At 49.3% G+C, this 23,451-nt stretch overlaps 2 protein-coding genes across 4 annotated transcripts in view; one reads left to right on the forward strand and one right to left on the reverse strand.

Moving 5' to 3' along the window:
• Positions 1-159: 159 nt before the first annotated feature.
• BCCIP (BRCA2 and CDKN1A interacting protein) lies at positions 160-12,239 on the forward strand. 2 transcript variants are annotated; one of them, XM_072972093.1, is made up of 8 exons: positions 160-349; positions 3,730-3,804; positions 4,513-4,593; positions 6,388-6,477; positions 7,236-7,423; positions 8,902-9,076; positions 10,315-10,498; positions 12,103-12,239. In XM_072972093.1, the coding sequence occupies exons 1-7, from the start codon at positions 203-205 to the stop codon at positions 10,483-10,485; spliced, it is 927 nt and encodes a 308-aa protein (XP_072828194.1). In that variant the 5' UTR covers positions 160-202; the 3' UTR covers positions 10,486-10,498; positions 12,103-12,239. The 2 variants fall into 2 exon arrangements, with proteins under 2 accessions (XP_072828194.1, XP_006207497.1); XM_006207435.4 differs by lacking the exon at positions 12,103-12,239 and having other exon boundaries at positions 162-349; positions 10,315-10,764.
• DHX32 (DEAH-box helicase 32 (putative)) overlaps positions 10,547-23,451 on the reverse strand; it is a 50,047-nt gene continuing 37,142 nt past the window's right edge. For both annotated transcript variants that reach the window (XM_072972082.1, XM_015241885.3), the window contains 5 exons: positions 15,994-16,185; positions 15,236-15,385; positions 13,368-13,555; positions 12,108-12,289; positions 10,547-11,085 (listed from right to left, as the gene is read on the reverse strand). In XM_072972082.1, coding sequence (XP_072828183.1) covers positions 10,914-11,085; positions 12,108-12,289; positions 13,368-13,555; positions 15,236-15,385; positions 15,994-16,185 — 884 coding nt within the window. In that variant the 3' untranslated portion in view covers positions 10,547-10,913. The remainder of the gene's footprint in view (positions 11,086-12,107; positions 12,290-13,367; positions 13,556-15,235; positions 15,386-15,993; positions 16,186-23,451) is intronic.

A 23,451-nucleotide genomic window follows, 5' to 3' on the forward strand; every position in this document is an offset into this window, starting at 1 on the left:
TGAAAGGCCAAGGTAGAACTTCAAATTGCACTTGGCTCTGAGATATCACGGGGATGGAATCCACCAGGGGCAGTGTCGACTCCGACTGATGGCCGAGGTTCGTTGTGACCTCCCACCCCCTCGGCTTGTATGGGTGGGTCCAAAGGGACCGTGGAAGTGCGCCGGCGCGTGGAAGTTGCGCAGGCGCACTGAGGCCGGCAACATGGCGTCGAGGCCTAAGCGGCGCGCCGTGGGTGCGGGAATTCAGGCTCCGCACGACGAGGAAGAGGATGATGAAGTCGAGGATGAGGACGAAGACGATGAAGACAGTGACGAAGAAGAGGATGAAGACGACGAGATCGTCGACGAGGTGAGACGCACAGGCGACCCTGGTTTGGTTTGTAGCTGGGAAAAAACTTTCTGGCACCCAGAGCCGTGTGAATGTGTGAGCTGCTTGGAGTGCGGCCTTCCCCGTGCCTGGGGTCCTGAAGTGGAAACCGGAGATGAGAAAAGGTTCTCACTTGAGGTTCTATTTCGGTCCTTTCCGCACTGCAGCCAGAGAAGTTATTTTCAAAAGTCCTACCCCGGCCTGGTGGGCCCCGTCCCTTCCTCACCACCTTCCCCAGTGGCTTTCTTTAGTTCTCAGGCTTAAGTCCCAAATCCTTCGAGGCCGGTAAGGGCCTGCCGAGTTCATCCGCCGCCCGCCTCGGCAGCCACTCCTGGTTCGTGCTGCCTGCTTCCCTCACGGCGGCCCTCTGGCCGTTTTCTCCGAGGCAAGCCTCCTGCTTCTCCGCGCTGCTTCCCTGCGGTGTTTCTCCTTCCTTGTTCAGATCTCAACGGAGCTGTCCTTTCTGCCCCTCAAACCAAGTCCTGGTGATATTTTTTTTCATAGAACTGGGTTCTTTTCTTCAGAGTAGTTCCTACCGTAGAGCCTGGCACTATGGGTACTTAATATTTGTTGAATGAATATTTAGGACTGAATGCTCTCTAACACCAAGGACTGTCTCACAGGTATCCTAAACTTAGCACGTCCAAAGCAGAATTTGTCACTTATTCCCCTGCTCCTAATCTTTGTCATTTCTGTATATTGTCCCCCAATTCACCAGCTGCTCAAATCCAAAAGTTTAATTTAATTCCTTCCCTTTCCTCATCCCACGTCAGTAAATCCTGTTAGCTTTACCTTCAGTATCCAGACATTCCTCATCAGTGTGAATGAAGAATATTGCCTGCCGTATTAGTAAACAAAAGATGTTGTGGCCACCAAACCATCACGATGCAGCCGCCCTGATGGTGAGCCCTGAGGGAACTCTGGATGGAGACAAATGTGTTGCTGGCTGCAAAGCCCTCAGCCACTGCAGCCACCCCCAGCAGTGCATGCTGAGGAGACTCTGGATGGGAAAGAACAGGACACTGGCCTTAGATGATTAAGGTGCACATCAAAGGAATGATTTCAGTGAGCCCAGACTCTTGCATCTTTCCATACCTAAAAAAGTGCTAAATTGCCTACCTTGAGGTGTCTGGGTTTCTTTCATTTACAGTAATCTTTTGATGTTCTGGCTACCTGATCTTTGTTGCAAAAACTCCTGTGTATCCTGGCTCCTCCTTTACCTCTTCAGAGCATCCCCTCAGAATGATCTGAGAGGCTGCCTCCCAGGCTTGAAGTCCTCAGAATGTCCGCTGAATAAAACATAATTCTCAACTTTTAGGTTGTGCATTTTTTTCAGTGACAGCAGTGATTCTGCAAAAATCATTAGTCCACACTTCTACCATCTCTTGGCTGGACTTCTGGATAACGTTCATCTGGCATGCCTTTTTCCATTCTTGTTCCCCTACGATCTCTTCCATCTGCATCAGAGAGATCATTTAAAAATGTAGGTCTTTTCTTACTTCCCTGCGCTGAACACTCCAGTGGCTTCCCATTTCATTTGTAAGAAAATCCAAAGTCCTCATGGTTATTGGACAGAAAGACAGCTAATATGGCAGGATCAGAATAAGCAAGGGACAGTGATGGGGGAATCAAGTCAGTGGTAAACATGGAGTTGGAGAAGTGTGGATGCAGGATTAGGGCTGAGATTTAAAAGAGCTGGTTTTCTTTCTGTTTTTCCTCCACATAGCAGATAATTGAAAAAATGCCACCAGCTTTTGAGATTCTTCACTCAAAAGAGCAGCAGGCTAGGGGCTAAGTGTACTTGGTGTTGATTTGTAATCACCTGGGGGTGAGTGGCAGAGCTGTTCCACAGAGAAGGCTGTTCTCCCTGAAACCACATGGGTGGGGAGCCCATCCCCAGGGAAGGAGGTACTGAGCAGATACTCCATTCGGTGTCTACTGCAATGGCGGTGCTGTGGGACCTGGGGCAGAGGTCTGAGTCTTCCATCTAGACAAGAAAGAGAGACTAGAAGAACTTTATTTACAGAATTTCTTTATTTTTAAGAAATACTTCAAGACCTGAATAGTGACAAAGTGTTACTTGGTTTTGTTTGATCCTGTTTGGAACACCCCACCCCACTCTCTATCCCCCAGGTTTTGCCGCTCACACAATCTGGCTGAGCCTACTTAAGACAGTCAGGATTTGAGTCTGCAAGCTGTCTTTGATATCCAGGCCCTGGCAGGTTTAATAGCCAAGGGAGGGCTTAAATACATTCACTGCTGGGATGGCAAGGCACAAGCAGGTCTGGTTTTCCTCTGTGGCCTCCTTCAGCTAAGATGCAGGTCCCGGAACCTGCAGAACTTGGTCTGTGTAAATACAGTATGTCACCAAGTTCGGTATCACTTATCAAGGTGTGATTTAGGATCCTCAAGGACTGAGCTTATTTAACACTTAAAAGCATTTAGGGGTTTGTTTTTGGCATGAAGTGACCCTTTCATTTTCTTACGGGGTATTTCAGTGGCCTTGTGTCTTAGGGTCTGTTATTGTTGCTTTACAGAGATAGATCAGGGCGCCCTGCTGCACGCACCTCCTTTCAGTTGCTTGTACTCACCACATTTCCTCCTGCCTCAGGGCCTTAGTATGTGCTGCTCCCTGTGCCAGGAACTCTCTTTACTAGTCCTCAGTTCCCAGCTCAAGTGCTGCTTCTCTAAGGGAAGCATTTCCTGAATTTCCGACCTCTTATTTTTTTAGGCTGTTATAGCACCATTCACCTGTGTTTGCTACCATGTATAGTTGTAACTTTATTTCCATGAATATTTATTTCCTTAATGTCTGTATTCCCACCTAAGGGCATTATCATTCATGCCTGCTTTGCTTCCCTTTTCACCTCGAGTGCCTGGCACAGTGCTTGTACGGAGGGAGTGCTGGCCCAGTGACTGAAGCCTCATATCCAGGGGCTGAATCGAGCTCTCGGCGGTGCCAGGGACTTCGCAAGTTATTTTGTTCTTTGCTGACTCTTACTGCAGTCAGGTAAATAACAATTTCTCCTTTGCTTTATCCAGAACAGACTTTCTCAGCATTAAAACTAGGTCACTCTGAGTGTTTTGTTCTCAGGCTTTTGGGTCAAAAGAGGAGACGGTGTGAAGGTGCTTTGTTATCTGTGCAGATGGCGGTCTTGGCTGTGTTTGCTTATTTTGAAGCCTAGACAGTTACAGTTCTTTAGGTAACACTTTCTTCTTCTTGTCCTTTTTCTGGCCTGTTCTGTAGCTATAGAGCCAGAAAGAATGGAGGTAGAGGGAAAGGAAAAATCTGCAAATGGAAAATAATGCCTGACTATCTTGGTGAGTTACGTCTGATGACCTGTTTTGTGTGTCATTTACAGGAAGTGAATATTGAGTTTGAAGCTCATTCCATCTCAGATAATGACTACGACGGGATTAAGAAACTGCTGCAGCAGGTATTGTCTTTGACTCATTACACATGAATTTGCTCTTCTGAGAATTTCCAGGCTGTTCGACATAAGTTCTGTCAAAGTTCATTTCTTCTATTTTAGAACTCCCATTTCTACCCTCTCCACCTTGCCTGGAAGGAGGAATGGGTTCTCTCCTTTTCCTGGGAGACTCCCCTGTTTGTGCCTCTGCTCCCAGAGCTCTTCCTCTGACTCACATATTTAAGTATTCTGTGTTCTCACATACCCTCCCTTTCATCTTTTAATTACTAGAGCTACTCTTCTGTTTTTCTCTAGCTCATACCCAGACCTGGTGGGGTAGAGGGACTGTCACATCACAGCCTGTCACTGACTGCATGTCTGGTGCCCAGAATCCGTGCCTGCGGCTTCTGCTTGTTCCTTTATGCTGTACAGGGGAGCTTTGGTTCTCTGCCCTTCTTTCCAGCCTCCGGTGTCCTGGTCACCACATTCTTTGGCCTTTTGTCCATCCTCCTCCCCAGCGCCTCCTGTATGACCTCCCACTGCCTTTTCTTAAATTTCAGTGCCTTTACTTCTTTGACTCTCTTGGGCTTTTTCTTTCCTCTTGGGATTGCTTTTCTGGGTCACCTTTCTGGTCAAATCATTGAAATTTCATTATTATTTGAATATGGAAATTAGAACTTTTATTAGAAATCATGCTTTAGTTTTAATTTAAAATAATTTTTTTTCTCCTCCAAGCTTTTCCTAAAAGCTCCCGTGAACACTGCAGAACTAACAGATCTCCTAATTCAGCAGAACCACATTGGGAGTGTGATTAAGGTAAGCAGGACAGTTGTGTCTGTTCTGATTAAATTAGTTCTTTATCCTAAGTTCTTCCTGGTTTATAGCAAGCAGGCCAGAAATTCAAATTGGAAAGTATCGCTGGTTAGGAGGCCGTCGCAGCAGGTCAGGGTTATTAATGCAGTCATCCGGGTAGTTGCGCTAGGTGGGGAGAGAAGCGGGCTGGTCCCCAGGATGTGTGGGAGATGAGACGTGGTGGGGCTTAATGGGCGATTGGGTCTGAGAGCTGGGGGAAAAGGAGTCACGGTGACTCTCACGTGTCTGCTGGAGAACCAAGACAGCAACCGTGGAGGATGATGAGGTTGGGAGGGGAACATTTTGGATTTGACTTTCCTGTGACATGTGCAGATGAGATACTGAGCAGCAGCTGGAGACTGGGGCGTTGAGATTCCCAGGGAGGGCGGGGACAGATGCTGGGGACCAGCCTTGCTTGGATGAGTGAGGCAATTAGCAGAGCCTGCCGGGGGTACTCAGGAGTGACAGGAGAGGGAGAAGAGAAAGCCTTGAGTGGCGTCACCCAGAGCAGGGGGGTGGCCTTTGGAGGAGGAGGGGGCAGGACTGGGGTGAATCCTGCCTCAGCCACTTATCCTCCACTGGCTTTTTCTGTTCCTTGCGGCTGCCTGCGTCTCAGGGTCTTAGAGCAGCAGCGGTCATCTGTTTAGCTCGTGACTCTCCGGCATGGTCACAGCTCAGTGAGGACAGCTCTTATTTGCTCCAGGTCACGTTAGCCAGGGAGGCTCATTGCGGGCCTGGAGGATTTTCTGGCCAAACGGCTCACTCCCATGCAGGGCAGGTTAGTGCCGGCTCTCCATTGGGAAGTGGCTGGGACTGTGGGCCCAGGCCTCAGCCCCTCTCTAGCGTGGGCCTCTCTACCCAAAAGACATCTTGTGGTACAGTGTCATTCCCACCATTCACTTGATCAGCAGACACGAAGGTCTATGCAGGTTAACGGGGAGGGCGCATAGACGCCACCCCTCTCAGTGGGAAGAGTGTCCAGGTCACTTTGTAAGAAGAGAATGTGGGATAGGAGATATATTGATGAGGCTGTCTGCGGAAGATACAGTCTGCCACCATGGCCTTAATGTGCCTCCATGTGCGTCTCTGATGATGAGGGTGGTCCTGGTACCTACTTTGTAGAGCGATAGGTGAATGAGATGAGTTGCCAAGTGTAAAGTGCTTTGAACAGTGTTGGCACGTGGCACGTGCTCTGTAACAGATGTGAGCCCTGGCTCATCAGTGTCCTGAGGCCAGGTAGGTACCGATGAGAAGCAGTCACTGTAATTCCTCGTTTCCTTTCTTGCCCCCTTTTTCTTCTCTCCTGCCCATGTGGTAGGATGGGAGGCACACCAGCACCGTTCACCCGCACTGGGGGTCCCGCATGGCCAGGGCTCTGGAGGTGTGGATTCTAGGTGAGACGGTGGTGGGGGCCCACAGAGAAACAAGCATGGCTGGGTCCAGCCAAGTCACTTAGGACACAGACTCAAATGGTTTATTTCATGAGATTTTTACCTGTTCTGGATTTATAGTACTTTGAGAAAAATGTCTTAAGAATCTAGTAAAAAGAAATTTACAGCAGAAAGAGATCATCCAGAGTGTAAAAAGGACAGAATCAAGGGAGGTAAAGTGACATGAGCATGACCACACAGTGTTAGTCTGTGATGCCTTTCTAAGGTTTGTGTTGGAAAAGTGAAAAGATAAATGAGGCCCAGATACCAAGACTTGGTGTTACACTTCTTCCCAACCAAATACAAATTTTTTTTCTTCTTCAAATAGCAAACGGATGTTTCTGAAGACAGTGATGATGATGTGGATGAAGATGAGATTTTTGGCTTCATAAGTCTTTTGAATTTAACTGAAAGAAAGGTTGGTTTCACTGGGTGGCATTGGAATGGTTATTCCTTAGGCTCAAACCTAAAGAATTAATTTTATGAAATGCATGATGAAACTGCCCTTAAAAATCAGACAGTGATATTAACCACAAGGACATGTGCTCTTGTGAAATCTTACTGTGATCCTCTTTTCAGTGTGAAGGGGTTTTTGTTTTTTTCTGACTAATCTGCACCCAGCCACAGTCATTTACTGCCTGTGGTGTAGAGAATCACTGCTGACCTTCCAGGAGCTGTGTCTGATGTGGTGCTGACACGGGGGCTGTTGTGCCCTCCTCTGCAGCTCTCTTCGATTCTGAGTCTTTACTGCTCCCTGAAGTTGAGGTGCACATTTATTTGCGTGCTCACTCATTTCTTTTTACTGAATCATTGATCAGTTCTCAAAAAAGTAAGAACCGGTTGCTTACCCTCCTTAGAATAAGATGCAGGCTACACTTTACCTTAATTTTTACGTGAATGCAGTTATTTCTGTCTTTATGAGATGAACTAGAATTTCCATCCAGTGTGTCTGAGTGTTAGACTAACCTTTTCCCACTGATTATGGGCTGGTAAAGACCAGGCGGAGTTACTTTTGCAAAAATCTTAAGCAGTCAGCCCTGAAGACATAGAAGGCTTTAAAGGTCATGGCAAAAACTCCCCTTACCTGGTAAGATAAACAGTGATAGCTCTCACCTTCGGGTTTTCTCATGTAAGTGATGGCCTGTAATAAAAAGCGAGCCTTCTCTTTGTTTCTAGGGTACCCCATGTGCTGAACAAATTAAAGAGTTGATTCTCCGCCTCTGTGAGAAGAACTGTGAAAAGAGCTTGGTTGAACAGCTGGGCAAGCTTCTCAGTGACTCCGCCAAGCCCGTGGGCTTCCTGCTAAGCGAGCGGTTCATTAACGTCCCTCCACAGGTTGCCCTGCCCATGCACCAGCAGCTTCAGTAAGAGGCTTCGGAAAGTGCCCTTGAACAGTAGTTTTTTCCCCAGGTGGATTCAGAAACGTGATTGAAATGGAGTTTGTTGGTATAGAAAGGGTTCTGCTCTTGGTTTAACCAACAGTGTAGTGAGAATGGAAGAACAGCCTGTGAGAGGCATGCAGTAGTAGTCATTGGCTTTTTAAGTGTTTTAATTACTAGGACCACTATGATGGTAGCCTTAATAATCTTAAAGATTTAAATGGTGTAAAAATAGATGTTTCATTTAGACTTTTTATTCCCATATGACCAAAGTTTTTCACCCTCTTCACAGATAGATTTCTGTAACATGAATAAAATGTTGAATAACTACAACAATAATTACAAAAACAGTAACACTCCTACATTCTGTTGGGACATTTATGACTGGTGCAACCATGGCCCTGACACTGCGTCTCTGGCTTCTCAGGGTTTGTTGTTTGGTTTTTTAATGCAGGAGTTTCAAGCTACAAAAATACTCTTGAGTGCATGAAGAGCTAAGAATTGGTATTGCCTGGGCTCTGAGGTAGAGGTAGAGGAGGCCGACGTCGCCAGCAGGCCCCCTGGGCTTCACAGGGTCGCGCCTCTCAGAGGTCGCAGCGCCTGGGGTTTTCCTTGAACTAGTTGGTGTGAATGTAACTGGTCTGAAAACCTTTAGGTTTCCCATCTTTTCTTTATAGATTCATTGCTTTTTAGGTTTGTTCTCTTTCTCCGTCTCCCCCACCCACCCCTCTGCTGCTGCTCAGATTGTCCATCTGGCGCCGTGTGTTGTGTTTTGCTTTGCCGTCTTTCTGGTCGGCTGGAGCTCATGCTCGTTTGGTTTCATAGGAGGGTGATCTGCTCTCTCCTGATGCTCCATTAAAGGAAGCTGAAGTGGTTTATTCTGAGCTGCTTTACATTTTTATTTAGCTCGATGCACAGGGTTATGTCTAATTTAAAGGAAGAAAAAAGTTAAGGCTTCCTTGCTGTCTTACGGACTGTGGTCAAGTTGAGGGCCTGTTTTGCCGTGCTGTTCGTGCAGTAGGTCAGAAAGGAGTCCCAGACGCTGCTCACTGGAGATCCAGTAGTCACGTGTTCTCATGGAACTGGTCCTGGCCACGTGCCTTTGTGTGTTTCAGGTCAGTGTATGTTTTAGAAAATCCAGCTTCTCATGTACTTTTAACCTCAGCGTAGGCAGAGCAGCGATGTTGCATGAACTTGAGATTCATTTGTTGGGGGCTGTGTATCCACAACTCAGAGCATAATTGCAGAGCATCATCAGACTGTTAGTCATGAAAAGCACTGCCGTAATCTACAAAGTGCAGCTGGCCGCGTAGAGAAAACTCACTGCTTTCCATCTAACATCTCTCTGTTAGCCTGTGTCACAGCAGAGCCCAGTGAAGAGGCCTCACTGGTTTTCTCTGTTCTCTGGTTTGTCGGTGGATCTCTCCTGACCCAGCAGGCAAACCTCGTGTGTCTCCTTGTAGGAAAGAATTAGCAGAGGCGCACAAAACCAACAAGCCATGTGGGAGGTGTTGCTTCTACCTTCTGATCAGCAAGACGTTTGTGGAAGCAGGAAAAAGCAATTCCAAAAAGAAATGGAGCAACCAAAAGAAAGCTGAGTTAATGTTTGCAAATGCAGAGGAGGAGTTTTTCTACGAGGTAAGACTCTCCTGTTTTCATCTGCTTGTGTAGATGTCAACATTTTCTTGATGATAATCAGGATTTATTGCTTTCCCACTTCATGTCAAAGTCCTTCAGGTGTGGCCGTTCTGTTTCTAAACCTGTGTCTGCCGCAGCTAAGAGCTAGTCACACCGAGGGTGGGGAGGTCATCGCCGAGCACGTGCTCACCGTAGGACGTGTAACTTTCAGGCCACACTGGGAGGTGGACACTAGCCTGGGTTTGCAGATGGGGACACTGAGTCTGAGGGAGATGAGGGCCATCGTCTGGTCTGTGTGGAAGATGGGCTGGACCCTGCCCTCCCAGTGCTGACTCACATGCTGCTCTGTGCCGAGTCCTGGATGTCATCCCACTGGTGGGATTTCTAGCACTTTCTATAAAAGCTTGTGCTGTGAATGGACACCCAAATGCCAGAGAATATACTTTCCTATGCGGCCTTCCTCTCAAAAGTGTTACAGAAATCTCTGAGGAAGGATGTGTTTTCCTGAATTGGATAATCTCACTCATTACTTTTAAGGCTTCCGCTAAAGACTAAAGCATCCTAGATTCAGCTCTGACCTTATTTTCCAGGAAGTAAATATTTGGAAATTAAAAAAAAAAGTATGCCTCAGCACTTGAGGTAGATCATTTCAGGGACGTATTGTGGGTGTTTTAAGCCAGCCTGGTCATGCACGTTTACCTGTCAATAGCTTTGTGCCAAGGAAGCAGCTGGGACAGTGGGTAAGATCAGCATTTGAAGGTGATTCTTCTTATTGTCAGATGCTGTGAGTCTTAACTTCACTTGTGTATCACAAGATTATTTTGAGAATCAGATGAGATTATGAATGAGTGACATTAGAATTATAAACAGTGTAAAAGTGGGCAGTGGTGTTACTGTTACTTAGCTACTTGCAAACCTCTTAGAAATGGGACAGCTCATTCCATACCCCTCTTGTAGGTTAAAAATCTATTTGGTGAGTGGTTATTTTTTTTAAAGTAGGCAACACATTTACTTTATTGCATTTATTGCTAGTTGAAGTACAGTTGCCTTAGTGTTGTGTTGGGGAGTGTTCTGTAACTTCTGCCTGCCTGTCCATGTAAAGCTTATTTGATTCTATGTTTTACTTCCTTTAGCTGTCACTCTTCCTGCACATGCCAAACATGGTATTTTTTGTTCTTGATTAAATGAGTTTTGCTTTTCGATTGTCTGCATTTCAAATTCATGGCTTTCTGGTTTAGAAGGCAATCCTGAAGTTCAGCTACTCAGTCCAGGAGGAGAGCGACACGTGTCTGGGAGGCAGATGGTCTTTTGATGATGCACCGATGAAGCCCTTGAGAACCGTGATGCTAATTCCGGGCGACAAAATGAATGAAATCATGGATAAACTGAAAGAACATCTGTCTGTCTAACCCATTTCCCATGGTCAGTGGTGGCTTGTTTTGGTGAAATGACCAGAAGACTCAGTGGAGATTTACTGAAAAACTCATGGATTTATTCAGATTAAGGTCCTCTACAAAAAGCAGGGTTCTGTCACCGTGTCCATGACACATTTGCAAAATATCTTTGCTTTTTAAAATTTTGGTCAAATTAAGAATGGTTGATTAAAAACTTTTCCAATAAGAAGAAAGACATGGAGTAGTAATTTAAAGAACTCAATAAAAATTTCTATTTTTAATTTTTAAATAATATACAAAGTGTTATTTTTCAAGACCACCTCGTGTGGGGTATGGCGCCCTCCTTCCCGCCGGGTGTCTGCGCGTCACGCCGGTGGGCTGCCGTCAGGCTCCCTCTGGGGGTTTTATTGCACATCAGGTTTTGTGTAGAAGCTTCTGCAGAGTCACTGCACAGTGCATCTTTGCTCAGTAGTTTCAGGGCACTTTTCACACACTGTCTGTTCCTTTTTCATTGTTGAAATGGGTGAAAGATGATCCATTACTTGCTGTAGGATGTCCTTACTTTCACTAGGAGGCAGATTACTGAAATAGTATTGTGGTGCCAGTTGCATAAATCTGTTTAAAACAAGAAATTTTCTTTTTTGGTGAGAGGTACCAAACATGACTGGGCACATCCCAGCCCCGGAGAACCTACTTGTAGAACTTGTGATTAATATGAACTTCTCAGTGTCTTAACTGCCTTTGTAGAATAAATACTCTGGTTTTCATGGAGCCAGTCCAATTGCATTTCTAGGATAAGCTGGGTTCTCTAGTGTTAAGCCACACAGCGGAAGTGATACCCACCACTCTGACCACCAGGGAAACTGGTACTTCCCCTAAGGCCCATCGCAGTTTGCGAAGGATCAGATCAGATGCTTGGGAGAACTTTGGGTGTGCAAGAGAGGGAGTATCTTTGCATCTTTCTCTTACTAACTAATATGACACCACATCCAGCTGCTGAAGCTGGCACACCTACAGTTACTCTTGGCTCCTGCCTAGGACATCACACTGCCCCAGTGGCAGTGGTACCTTCAGGATGGGGCCGGCATCTGCAACAGCCTCTGAGAGGCTAGGGTCTGTTCTCTCTGCCGCCCCTACGGCCCTCTCACTTAGCAGCCAGAGTGATCTTTAAAATGTATGGAGAAGAGGTTACCCTTGCTTAAAACGCTCCAGTTGCTCTGTACTGCACTTAGGACCAACTCCAGACTCTTTATGTGGCCCTTATGGGCCCTACACCCCTGGTACCTGCCTGTCTTCAACCTCCCCTTCCCACCCCCTGCAGTCTCGGAGGCTCAATGTTCTGAGACGGCTAAGCTCATTCCTCCCCAAGGCCTGCGCCTGCTGGCCCCGTTCCTCTGAGGCATCTTGATCCCCCTAAGGTGCATCGAGCTGTGTTTCCTGTTTCTACACTGTGCTCCCTGGAGGCCGCAGCCTTGGAGGCAGGAGCATCTCTTAGCCGTCTACAGAGCCCTGCCTTCAGCAGGTCCTCAGCATTAATTCAGGTGGGTAGCGGTATATGCTGCTTATAACTGAAAGTGTGTCCCTTGCTCTTCAAAGATGAATTCATAAGGAACCCCCTTTTTCTCCATTCAGCTTACAGCTCTGGAGAGACCTCGGAGGCGATGCGGATGTAGTTGTTGTCAGACACGCTGAACTTGTGGAAGAGAACCCACTCGGGCACCTTCCGGGCCACAGCATAGCAGCAGCGGGGGTGCAGCTGCGCGACCTGCTTGTGCGTCAGCATCAGGTAGTTGCCTGAGCCGTCGACGTCCCGCGCGATCTACGAGGCGGGGTTTAAGGAGGGAGATTTTGCATTAATACGGAGATCAACACACAAGAACATTCTGTTTAAAAAGTTCCCAAGGACGTCATACAGGATAGTTACAACGAAGTCTGCCACTCATGATTCCTGTTTTCAGATAAAGAAAGTAAGACGTAAACATGTTTTGCCCAGAACCTGGAGATAGTGATGATGTTTTTGGTTTTTTTGTTTTGGGGGGGGAAGGTAACTAGGTTTATTCAGTTATTTCAATGGAGGGAGGTGCTGGGGTTGAACCCAGGACATGGTGCGTGCTAAGCACGTGCTCTAACCACTGAGCGTGCCTGCCCCCCAGGACAGTGATGACGATGGTGACTAACTTCAGCAGTTCCGGGGCAGGTGCCACAACGGCGCGGCATGTGAGTTTCACAGCCTCAGCACAGGTTACTGTTCTGGTCAAGAAGGCCAGCGGGCTCCCTGCCGCACTGTGGGCCGCGCGCTCAACTGCCAAATGCTTCCCTCCTGATGTTTTATTAGCTCACTTAGCCCTCACGGTAACCCTGTGACGCAGGGCCTTACTTTCCCCTTACAGGTGAGGAAATCCACGCCAAGACACTGCTTTTCCCCAGTAAGACTGCTTGAGAATTTATGTGGAAATACCACAGTATTTCTCTTACCAAGACGGGAAGAGCACACCTGTTTCTGTAACGTGCTCGGTTTAGAGGAGCTATGTTAGTCAGCCTTCGCTCTGGGGAAGAAACAAGTGGGACACGGCCTTTCACGTGAGCTCGTTCACAGCCTGGTGACAAGGGGGACTGTGCCGGACGTTCAGCCAGAAAGAGAGTTTTAATTAAGTTTCTCCGCAGTTAAAGATCTTTTCTCCTTTTGGACAAAGCTCACGTATTCTGGCTTAGCTCTCCACTCTCTTGAGGGGAAGTATACTTAAATATTAAATCTTTAACAACATGTAAGGGTTTTTAAGATTTTATTTCAAAGTTAACAATAAAATAATCATCCTAAGTGAGGTATTTCTGACAGGATGTCCTGAATATGTGAAATTTTGTCACAACCATACCAAAGTGGCCTTATCCATTCTTACCTGCATAAAATAACCAGACAGAAGAGCTTTCCTTATGTTCAGAGTGTTTTCCTTTGAGCCAAAAGCAGGTTCTGCATAGGGAAGCTCTATTCGCTTGATAATTTCCAAGAGCTCAGCTCGGATGATATCTGCCGTCCTGAGTGCAGAACAGTTGAGGAAGTGATCGTGACACCACTTTTCAACACAGTCTAGGCAGGAAAGAACGAGAGGCCATTGAGAGACGATCTGTCATAAGCTGAAAGAACCCAGGTCAGGAGGACACTGTATCTCTACGTCCCCTGTGCTTTCCTCTCCTAAAAAAGGGGTCACCTGAGTGAGTGGTGGGGAGGCAGCGAGGCCAAGGGCCTCCAGTGGCGGCGGGACCAACTGTCCGTGGCCCTGCCAGGAAGGCAGAGGATGCTGGCTGGCAGCACCTACCCCGTAGGGGGCTGTGGGGGGGGGTTCCACGGTCCCACAACTGTGGACAGTGCACGTTCCCAGCACTGACCAAAAGCATATCACCCGTAATCTGGCTCGTAAGAGGCAGAGGAGACTGTCTTCAGAGCAACATTCTGTCCAGTGTGTCTAAGTGAGGATGTGCATGGCCACAACATTTCCTCAAACCAGGAGGGAGAAGCTTACAGTACAAACACCTCTGACCCATGAAATTATCTCACATACTATTTAATTATAAGAAAGGATCACTACTAGGGTGCTTTGGGAGTTCATCATGTTACAGGTAAGCTTACCGACCACAGCTGCAAATTTTATATTGAAATTCAGTCCCCTGGATCAGTTTGAAGTTTACTCTTTCTTGCCACCTATAATTACTTAAGATGGAACCAGAATTTTGCCTTGACCCAGGAGTGCACGTGACCTCAGCATCGTGAGCTGAGGACCTTCGTCGACCCTGCCCTGTCTACTCCCTCAGACCCACGTGGAGCCACAAGAGCAGGCACTTGGTCAAACGGTGTCGGCCGTCCTGCCTGTGCGCCAAAGATGCCACCAAACTCCTCGTGTACTTTCTGGCTCAACTGAGAACTTTTTCTTTCCAGCCTTGAAAAACTAACTCCTTGGTCTATACAATACTGCCATTCAGACTGCTGCCATATTTTCCACTTCACTTTGAATATTTTTCACACCATCTACTTGAGCAAAGGAGGTAAAAAAGGGTCGTGGAGAACCAAGGTGAGAGTAATCCTCCTTGCAGGCAGGCTCTCTTCCTGTCTTCAGCGTCCAGCACAGGCGTTTGACAGAGTTTTCAGTTCCCTTATCTTGGGAACAGGAGTAGACCCCCCGAAGTGAGACACACCCGGGACCCCACCTCAGCTGTTCCACACGCCTTTCTACTTTTCTGGACGTCCCCTCCTCTGCCAGGCGCCGGTCAGGTTCCAGATTCTTTCCAGCCGCCCTCAGCTCATCAGCCTATTCTTTACCATTACCTGGAGCTGGGTTTTTTGGGTTATTTGTTTTGTTCTGAACACTCCATATCCTCTCCCCATCTAGTAGTGAGCAAGCCATGTTACTACCACATGCGGCACAGCTCTGGCCCCGGGGGGCGCTCAGAGTCCCCCGGACCCGGGAGGGCCGGAGCTGGACCGTGCAGGTTGGTCTGTCTACCATTTCGTGTCCCAGGCAAGCTCGCCCTGAAGGCTGGCTGGGCCGGGGGCTGGCGTCTGTGGGTGCAGGCCAGCCCCTGTGGGTGCCAGGGCTCCGGGGACAGGAGGCCTGAGTTTCTGCCACTCAGGGGAAACCTGCGGGCGCACGGGGCTCAAGTGACCCGTGGGGCTCGGGGAAAAGGGTGCCTGCTCAATAACCACTCAGCCTTACTTGGGGAAGCAAGGGTGGGATGAGGAGGGCATTTCTGAGCATGACAAGCATGAACTTACGGTCACTGGTGGAACTCAGAGCTGTGTCTTGGTAGGCCTTGTAAATGTTGATGAGCGTGAAGTGATCTCCTTCAGGGTGTAAAAATGTCTTCCAGCAAGTCAAGGCGGCCTCCTCGGCTCCACGAGGCAGATGCGAAAAGCAGTCAGGAGCTTCAGGACACAGAAGGTCACAAGGTCAGCAATAATAACAACGGCAGCAGCAGCAGGCAGAGGGCGGCTCACTGCCCGCAGGCCTCCCGTCTCACTCTGTAAATACCACGTCACCCTCATTCCCTCAGAAAGCAGAGGGGCTTGGCGTGAGCTGTCGCTCTGCGCTCCTCCTCGTGCTGGTCTGCTTTTCTCAGGTCTGCTCAGGGCAGCTGACACCGGGCTTGTATTAAGCGGGACAGGGGACCCCAGGTGCTCAGGGGCCCCGGCACAGGGACAGGATAAGAACTCAAGTCCTCGTGCAGCGCAGCCTGTGGTTTGTTCTGCCAGTAAAAGAATCGATGAAAACACACAAACCAAGATGAATGAGGGGGCAGGAAACGCAACCACTCGGGGAAGAGCGCTTCCAGGGACAGCGTCTCGGTGTGCACCAACCACTGCCGCAGAGGCAGGCGTGGCAGGCTCCCACCTGTCTGATTAAGAAAGTCACTGGATTCTAATTTTCTACCTTTTTCATCTATTAGAACATTTCATTATCATTTCAATGGATCTCATTTAAATCTGTACCTGCTGCAGATTCACCGTACAAAAGAGCAGCCCTGAAGGAATACCTGTTACCATGGCAGCGATTGTCAGCATTTCATCTACGCAGTCAAACTCGCAGGACGCTAAGATGGACTTGGAGAGTTGTGGGTCAAGGGGGAACTCTGACATGATGATTCCAAATTCAGAAAGATTTCCATCATTGTCTAGCGCTGCCAGATAATCTAAGTCTTCTAAAGCTTGCATCAAACTTTCCGGTGCTAGGAAAGAAAAAATTAATAATCAGAAAGTCTCACACAACCAAGATGAGTAACAGGTACTGGATTTTCCCACACAAAATAGTGAACAAAATATATGCAGCAATAGTTTGCAAGACAGGGTATCAGGCAACGGAGGACAGTGATTCCCTACGAGGTGAGCCCTAGGACTGCCCAGCTTACTGCCCTGAGAGAGCTTCCAGGCTGGGTGCAGGGAGGGGAACCCAGGTGGAGAGTGCCAGACTGCCTCAATTACGAAGATGCTGCCGAGGGTCCAGGGAGACTAAGGCGGCCGGAGCTTGCAAGCTGCTGTGCCTGAGAGGAGAGAGCTGCACAGAGAGAGGACTCAGACCTACCAGCGTCCCCTCCACCAGTCAGCAGAGCCCATGGGAGACACCACCCCAGGCCAGAGAAAGAACCATCCAGAGGAACGGAGGGTCAGTGCCCGGTGCTCACACAGGATCTAGGCTATGCCTGTTTCCACCACCCAGCCTGCAAAACCTCAGCATGCGTGGAGCTCTGCAGGGGAAACAGACGAGAACTACACCCCACATACGCACTGTCCAGGGCCAGCCAACTAACCCTAGAACAAGAGCTGGAAGAGTCGTGCTGCATCCCAGGACAAAGCTCAAGAATACTCGCAGGAATACAAGACGTCCAGTAACGAATGCAGACAAATCTACACTGTCCAGCATTCAATAAAGCTTACGAGGCATGAAAAGCAGGAAAATATAAGCCCATGCTAAAGAGAAAAATCAATCAGAACTGACCCAGAACGCACAGATGACAGGAGCAGTGGACAAGGATGCTAAGAGAGTTATTTGCCAGTGCAAATAACTCCATCCCTTTAAAGTTTATATAACATCAGTAATGGTGTAGTATTTATTATATATGCTTAATATCCACCTAAAAAGACAAATCCATTTATTCGAAGTGAGGTGTTCTCCTTGCCCTAGCAAATTAAAGTTGTATTAAAATGAATACTTGGGGTTTTCACCAGGCCCCCCAAAGAAGCAAATCACATAGTGTAAAGCTGCTGTATCGTTCTACCAGCGAAACGGAAGGACTGATGAGCCACTGAGCTGCTTTCATTCGTCTCACTTCCGATGTGTGCACGGCAGGTGGGAGACGAAGACTGCGGGGACCTCAGCAGCAGTTTAACTGAGTTTATCTGGGAGCTCCAAGTAACAAACGGTAAACAGTTACTTATTTGCCAGCCAAACTCTGACCACTAAGCTGTTTATCAAAATTTCAGGCAAACTGTGTAACTAAAAAGCCAGTCACAAATTCAGATTTGATAAAATCCCCAATTCCAATCAGGAGACATGGAGATGCTGGGAGGAGCCACCGCTGTGGGGCGCGACAGTTCCCCACATCTCCAGCCCTCTTGCTGGAGAAGAGCCGAGCAAGTCACAGGCATGATCTCGCCTCCAACGTGCGACCCGCAAGCCTGAGACCAGTTACTGGGAAAAGCGAGGGTCAGGGCTGGGGGTGCAGGCAGGCTGCAGAGACCAGGCACCCGCTGGAGGACGCAGCTTTCACCCCCACCTGGGAGGAAGGAGGCTTGACTTCCCTGTTGTTTTTTATTTCTCTCATCAAGATTTAAAACTGAGAAGAGCATGGCCTCCAGGGGATTCCGTTCCTGGGGTCTGACCCCTTGGTCCCTCCTGGGCACTCGCAGGAGCACGGGCGGACTCCTTGTTCATTCTTAGACCCTGGCGAGGATGAGACCTTGAGAAGTCACAGTCCCGGGAGGTAAACAGATGGGCTATTTAGAAAAAACGTCCGAGAGTTCCATCAGTGAGCCATGAAATCAGAAGTGACAGCTGACCCGCTGGAGAAGGCGCAAGAAACAGCAAGAGAAATAAGCACCTCGGATTGAACAGAGTGGGAGCGGGCTGGGGGCACAAACTTAATTACTGAAAGCTGCTTAGAAACCAATTTCAATAAATCAGCGAAGCTGCTGCATTGTAAGTTATAGGATCCTTGGCAATTGTCCCTGTAAGCATCTGGCTTCACAGACCGCCTTTGTCCCCAGAGGGCACCTGCTCCGCAGTTTTATGCCCTGGAGCCGAGCTGCCGCACACAGGGTTACTATCAGAAACAACTTCATGATTCTGCTCTCGGTCCTAACGCCAGGGAAAGAGAAGAAGTTCTTGGGGTTTTACGATATTAGAAAGAACAAGATGACGAATGCAGATGATGCAGGCGAAGGAACAACAATAAATAACCGGATAGGACTTGTGAATATCACATTCTGCATTTTAAGACATCTCCCCAGTGTGGCCCATAAAATTGTCTTAGGTAAAAGCCGAAGGGTTTAGATGACGGTTCTTCACGGCAGCGCTGTTTCAGTGTAATCCATGGCAAATAATGCAAACAAATGACATGTAAATGCTTCAGCGCGAGGCCGCTCCTTACAGCAGCGCAGGGTCACACCGCTTTATCCTGAAGGCAATGTCGGTATGGACGAACATTTTTCTTAGGCTTTACTGCCAACGGCAGCCGCACCCCGTCGGGTAGCTCGCTGCGAGGTCACACGCCTCCCCCTCTGCCATCACTCAAAGTAACTTGAGGGGCTCCTGTCGCAGTACTTCTCTCTGGCTCCGTCTGCCTTTTTCCATGGAACCCCAAGTGTCAGGCGCCAACAGTGAATCTGCGTTTTCCTTCCGTGGCGTCTGCGGAAAGGCTGCTCACAAATGAAGAGGTCGTCAATCTGTAACGAGGGTCTACGTCCACCAGCCAGAGGAAGGGACTGACCCGGTGCTGAGTCTAAGCAAGAGCACTGGTCAGATGAGTCCAAGGCTGAGCTGTGTCATTTCCAGAATGATCGCCTCACATGGCATGATTCCTAAGGCCTTGAAATGGGTGCCAAAATCTTAGACGTGAAGTAGTAGGAATCAGGTTGCTCCCCTCTGCCTCACAGGGATGCCCACTCGGGCACTCAGCAGGGGAGAGCGAGCCGAGATGCACAGAGACGAGAAATGGCCCCAGTGCTGCTCAGGCCTCTGTTCTTAGGTGTCCCTCAGGCACTGCCACACTCTTGTCCTGAATTTTGTAAGAAACCCCAATTCTTTATCAAAATGCACCTCTGCTTGTGCCAGTGAGTCGCATAGTGGTGCTCACGTCCAGAAGAACACACACGCGGATCAGACACACGCACACGTGCAGGCGGACTCAGAGAAACGGAGTGAGCGCTTGAGAGGGCGGAGGCAGAAAATGAAGCTGCTGGTCTTGACTGGTTTTAGCACTGGGGCTTGGGCACTGTGCACACGGAAGTAAGGAGCCCACAGAGGGGAGAAATGAAGGATCCAGAGTGTGCTGGTGTGACGGTGTGGATGCTACAGAGTAAGCTTGGCTCTGGAGAGGAGAGGGGGAGAGGCTCCCGTTTCACTTAATTTCACCAGGACACGCTCAGGAACGCTGGCACATGCCCGGCTCCCACCCTACTCAGTACAGTGGGCACCCGTGCGTAAATAACCTCACTTGGACCTTAGTCACCCCGTCACCCAAGAGGGCAGGCCCTCTGCCCGCACGTTACAGGCGAGGAAGAGGTAAGTGACCTGCCAAGGCCGCAGCGCTGCGCAGCCTGTTTCCTCGGCTGTAAAATGAGGACCTGAACCCAGGCCTTTCCACCTGCAGTCTCTGTTCTAACCGGCGTGCGGTCGGCACAGCCGCTGCTGGACCCGCGTCTCCCGGCTGCAGGTTGGCCACCTGGCTGTCACGTGCTGTGGCTGTCACGTCATCCGGTGCTGCCTCCCAAGGCCCGGGGATCAGTAGCTGTTTCCTGCACCATTAAAACTGCCCTTTGAAGGATCTCCTGCAGCTCGGGGCCAACGAGCCTCCTGTCTCAGCCAGCGCTCAGGCAGGAGCTACCAGGGGACGACAGCTAGTGTTTACTATGTGCAAATCACATTGCTACGGGGCCCGCGAGTGCTTACTAATTCATCTTAAGTCTATGAAGGAATTACGTGGAGCATCTCATGTTCAGATGAAGACACCGAGGCACTGAGAGGGAAGATCCCGCGCCTCACGGACTGTGAGGGCCGGGGCTGCAGTGTGGGCAGTCCGCCCAGAGCCCGAGCTGGCTGGCGGAGTCCCCTCCGGTGAGGCCGAGGGCGGCCCCGTTTCTGTCCCTCACCAGCGGACTGAAGAACAGTGTCCCCTTTCACTCTCCAGCACCCAGGCCTGACGGATAAATCGCGTGGTCACCGGACCTGGGAAGAGCCTGACGGGTGTCATGGGCTGACAGGGCTTCCTTTCTGTGCCTTTAAAAATCTGTCCCAGGTTTTCTTTGCATCTTGAAAACTGTCTTCCTCCATTGCTCCCAAGATCTCATGCTGGCTCTTGAGAGGTTTTGGCATATTTGTGCCTCTTTTTCACACCCCTCCTCCACCGTTTGAATATAACAAAAAGCTGAGTGGCCGTTGACAGATAACCATGTGACCTTAATTAACGGAGAAACAGCCCAGGCCTCTCGGGGCTGTTGGCGGGGTGACCAGCAGCAGGCTCCCTGCGGCGGACAGAGAGACGAGGCTCAGCAGCCAGGCTGCTTCTGAGAGGCCACGATGTGGGGACAAGTCCGCAGCCCACGTCCCCTCTGGTTCCTGGTGTGGTCAACAGACCCGCACAAGGTTCCGACTCACTGACTGGTGAACCCTATGAAATGCCTGCCCCGTCGCCACAGATCAACCCACTGGAGAATCTTCACCGCCTCCTTTTGCAGCCCCAACTTCATTCTGTCCTGGCCTCCTTCTCCATCTTTGCGAGGCCTCTGTCTTACCCCGAATGCCACGTCTGGCAAGTCTGTGTTGGACCTCATTTTTCACCGATCATTCCAAAGCCAGTCATCAGCTGCCACCAAAATGAGCTGAGTTCAGATACTAAGATGACATCTGCTCTCGTACATTTCGGCTAGTTTGTCCCCAAGTTTCTGTCCAGGCTCCACTGCCCTCCCAGAGGGGAAGCGTGTGGGACCCCCAAAGTGGTCAGCTGGTCCTGAGCTTGCTGACCAGATCAACGGTGACTGCGTCGCTCAGGATGGAGGTTAGTCCTCAGCACCAGGGAAGAAAACAATAACGGATTTTTTTTTTAAAGAGATCTATATCAGGGGAATTCGATGAATAGTCTCGTTACACCAAATCCATTTCCCACGGCTCGTGGGTCCTGAGGCGGCGGCAGGTCTGCTGCATCTGCGTATCTCATTTACACGCCGAGTTCAATGCTGCAGCTGCAAGCATCATCTTTTTTCCTTCCAAAATGATGAGTCAGAGTTAATCCACAGTTACGTTTTCCCCAAGCACAGCAGAAAACAGTTGTGTGCCTACTGTCGGGAGACAAAGATAAGTTGTCACCCTCACCCTTTTGTCCCGTTATTAGGGCTGAGGCTCATGGAGTGAGCAGAGATGCTGAGGGCAAGCACTGAGGGACATGTGGCTTCTGCTCTGCTGCGGGCTGCTGTTTGCTTTTTAAAGTCTTTGACATCACAAGGCCTGCTTTCTTCTCTCTCCATGACTAGTCAGTCCCCCAAGTAACTATCATGAACAAGAAGATGCTCAGGGAATCGACATGGTGGTTCTTGGGCTTCAGAGGTGAGCAATTTTCTAAAATGAAACATGTTCCTTCAGGGGATGGCCTCTGGAGTGATGGCCGTGACTGGCCTACGACAGAAGCCAAACCACCTGAAGCCCCAGGGTCACTGGAGAAAGACGCTGAGAATGGATGCAAGGGACAGATGCTCGCCTTCTAGATGCCCTTTCCTCAGGAATCAGAATGAAAGCCCAGAGCAGGGTGGCTTCGCTGCTGGCAAGTTAAGGGACCGTGGCTACCGGAACACGGCTGCGGCATTTCCCAGCCTGCCCCAGCCAGACCACCCACGCCCCCAGGTCCCCAGCTTGGCCCCTTTCCCACTTGCCTCAACCCCTGTCACTCCAACAACTGCTACAGAAGAACAATGTATTGAATCTGAGTATGCCAAGCATGTTTTACAACCTCAGATCACAGGCTATGACTGTCTTTTCCCTCAGAGCCACCTCGAGACACATTTATCACTAATATTCACTCCTTCCACTAGTTAGGAAGGGGCGGGGCTTAAGGATCCTCTTCTCAGGTGGGGAAACGCTGTGCCAGGCCGCGTTGGCTGACATCCGCAGAGGCAGACACTAGGCTGGGGACTGCTTGGCCTTTACCCAGGTGATGTGCTCCCAGGAACCCAAACGCCAATGTCTTCACACGTGCGTTCGATCGAGGCTTCTTTTCCCTGCACGCTCTGAGATTCTGCTGCAGGGCAGTAGCCCGTGACCCTTTTCCTGCGGGAACAGACGGCTACAGAGGAAGATCCATTTTAGACAGCGCTCACCTGGTCCTTCTCCTTTTAGAGATTCTACTGCTCCTTTAGGGAAGTCTGTTGAAAATGTAAGATTCCAAAGGGCTCCCAAAAGTAATGGACTTTCCAAAGTGTTTACTGGGAGAGTTTCAACATAAAACTCCCTGAGGTTCTAGGGAGGGACTCAGCACTGCTGAAGGGCACAAGCCACCTGTCGGGACCTCCAGACCGGGAACCGGCAGGCGATGCCGAGGCCCCGGAGCCTCCTGCGCGGCTCCCGGGGGCCGGCGGGGCCGCGGCTCGGGCTGCGCTCTTCGTGTAACGACAAACCGTCTCCACAGCCTAGTTCCTCGTCTGCCGTTTTATGTCAAAGGTTAGCATTCGTAGGGCCTTCTTCTTAACCTACTCTGAATCCCATGGGCTATCTTAAGAAATATTTGAGAAAGAGTAACTCTAATACAACCTGTATTTCTCAAGGGCTTATAAATCCTATTGGTACCACTGGAAAAAATGGCTGAAAAATACAGGAACTGAGACATAGCACTGCGAAACAGCAGAAGGCGTCCCGTTTCCATTTTACGTACACTCTGCTTAGAGGGTCTTTCGGCTGACTGCGCTCTCTTGTGCAAATTCGATAAAGGCCACGGATATCGTAACACCAAGGTTAATACATTGCCAATCACCTCCTTTGATAAACATACTGAAAAATTTAACCATGGGCCTTAAAGTACGGAAAAAAGGAAGGAAGTTGTTTTTACTGAAGCACAAGCGAAAACCGAGTATCAACTGAAGGGCAGTCAGCACTACAAGTCAGAAACTTTTCTGTGGGACCCCAAATACCCCCTCAGTTTCAGCGAAGTTCAGCTGCGGGTCAGGGCACAAAGCAGCAGGTGCCGAAGCAAACGGGGCTGGATCTGGGCAGCGGGAGCCGCTCCCCTAGAGCT

Source organism: Vicugna pacos, chromosome 11 (genome assembly GCF_048564905.1).
Source record: "Vicugna pacos chromosome 11, VicPac4, whole genome shotgun sequence".
NCBI classification, from domain to species: Eukaryota; Metazoa; Chordata; class Mammalia; order Artiodactyla; family Camelidae; genus Vicugna; species Vicugna pacos.

Excerpts from the sequence above, each read along its gene's own strand:
- BCCIP (XM_072972093.1), top strand. The coding sequence starts at position 203 with ATGGCGTCGAGGCCTAAGCGGCGCGCCGTGGGTGCGGGAATTCAGGCT. Across the intron at positions 3,805-4,512 it reads TTAAGAAACTGCTGCAGCAG|CTTTTCCTAAAAGCTCCCGT; the intron begins GTATTGTCTTTG and ends TTCTCCTCCAAG. Across the intron at positions 6,478-7,235 it reads TGAATTTAACTGAAAGAAAG|GGTACCCCATGTGCTGAACA; the intron begins GTTGGTTTCACT and ends CTTTGTTTCTAG.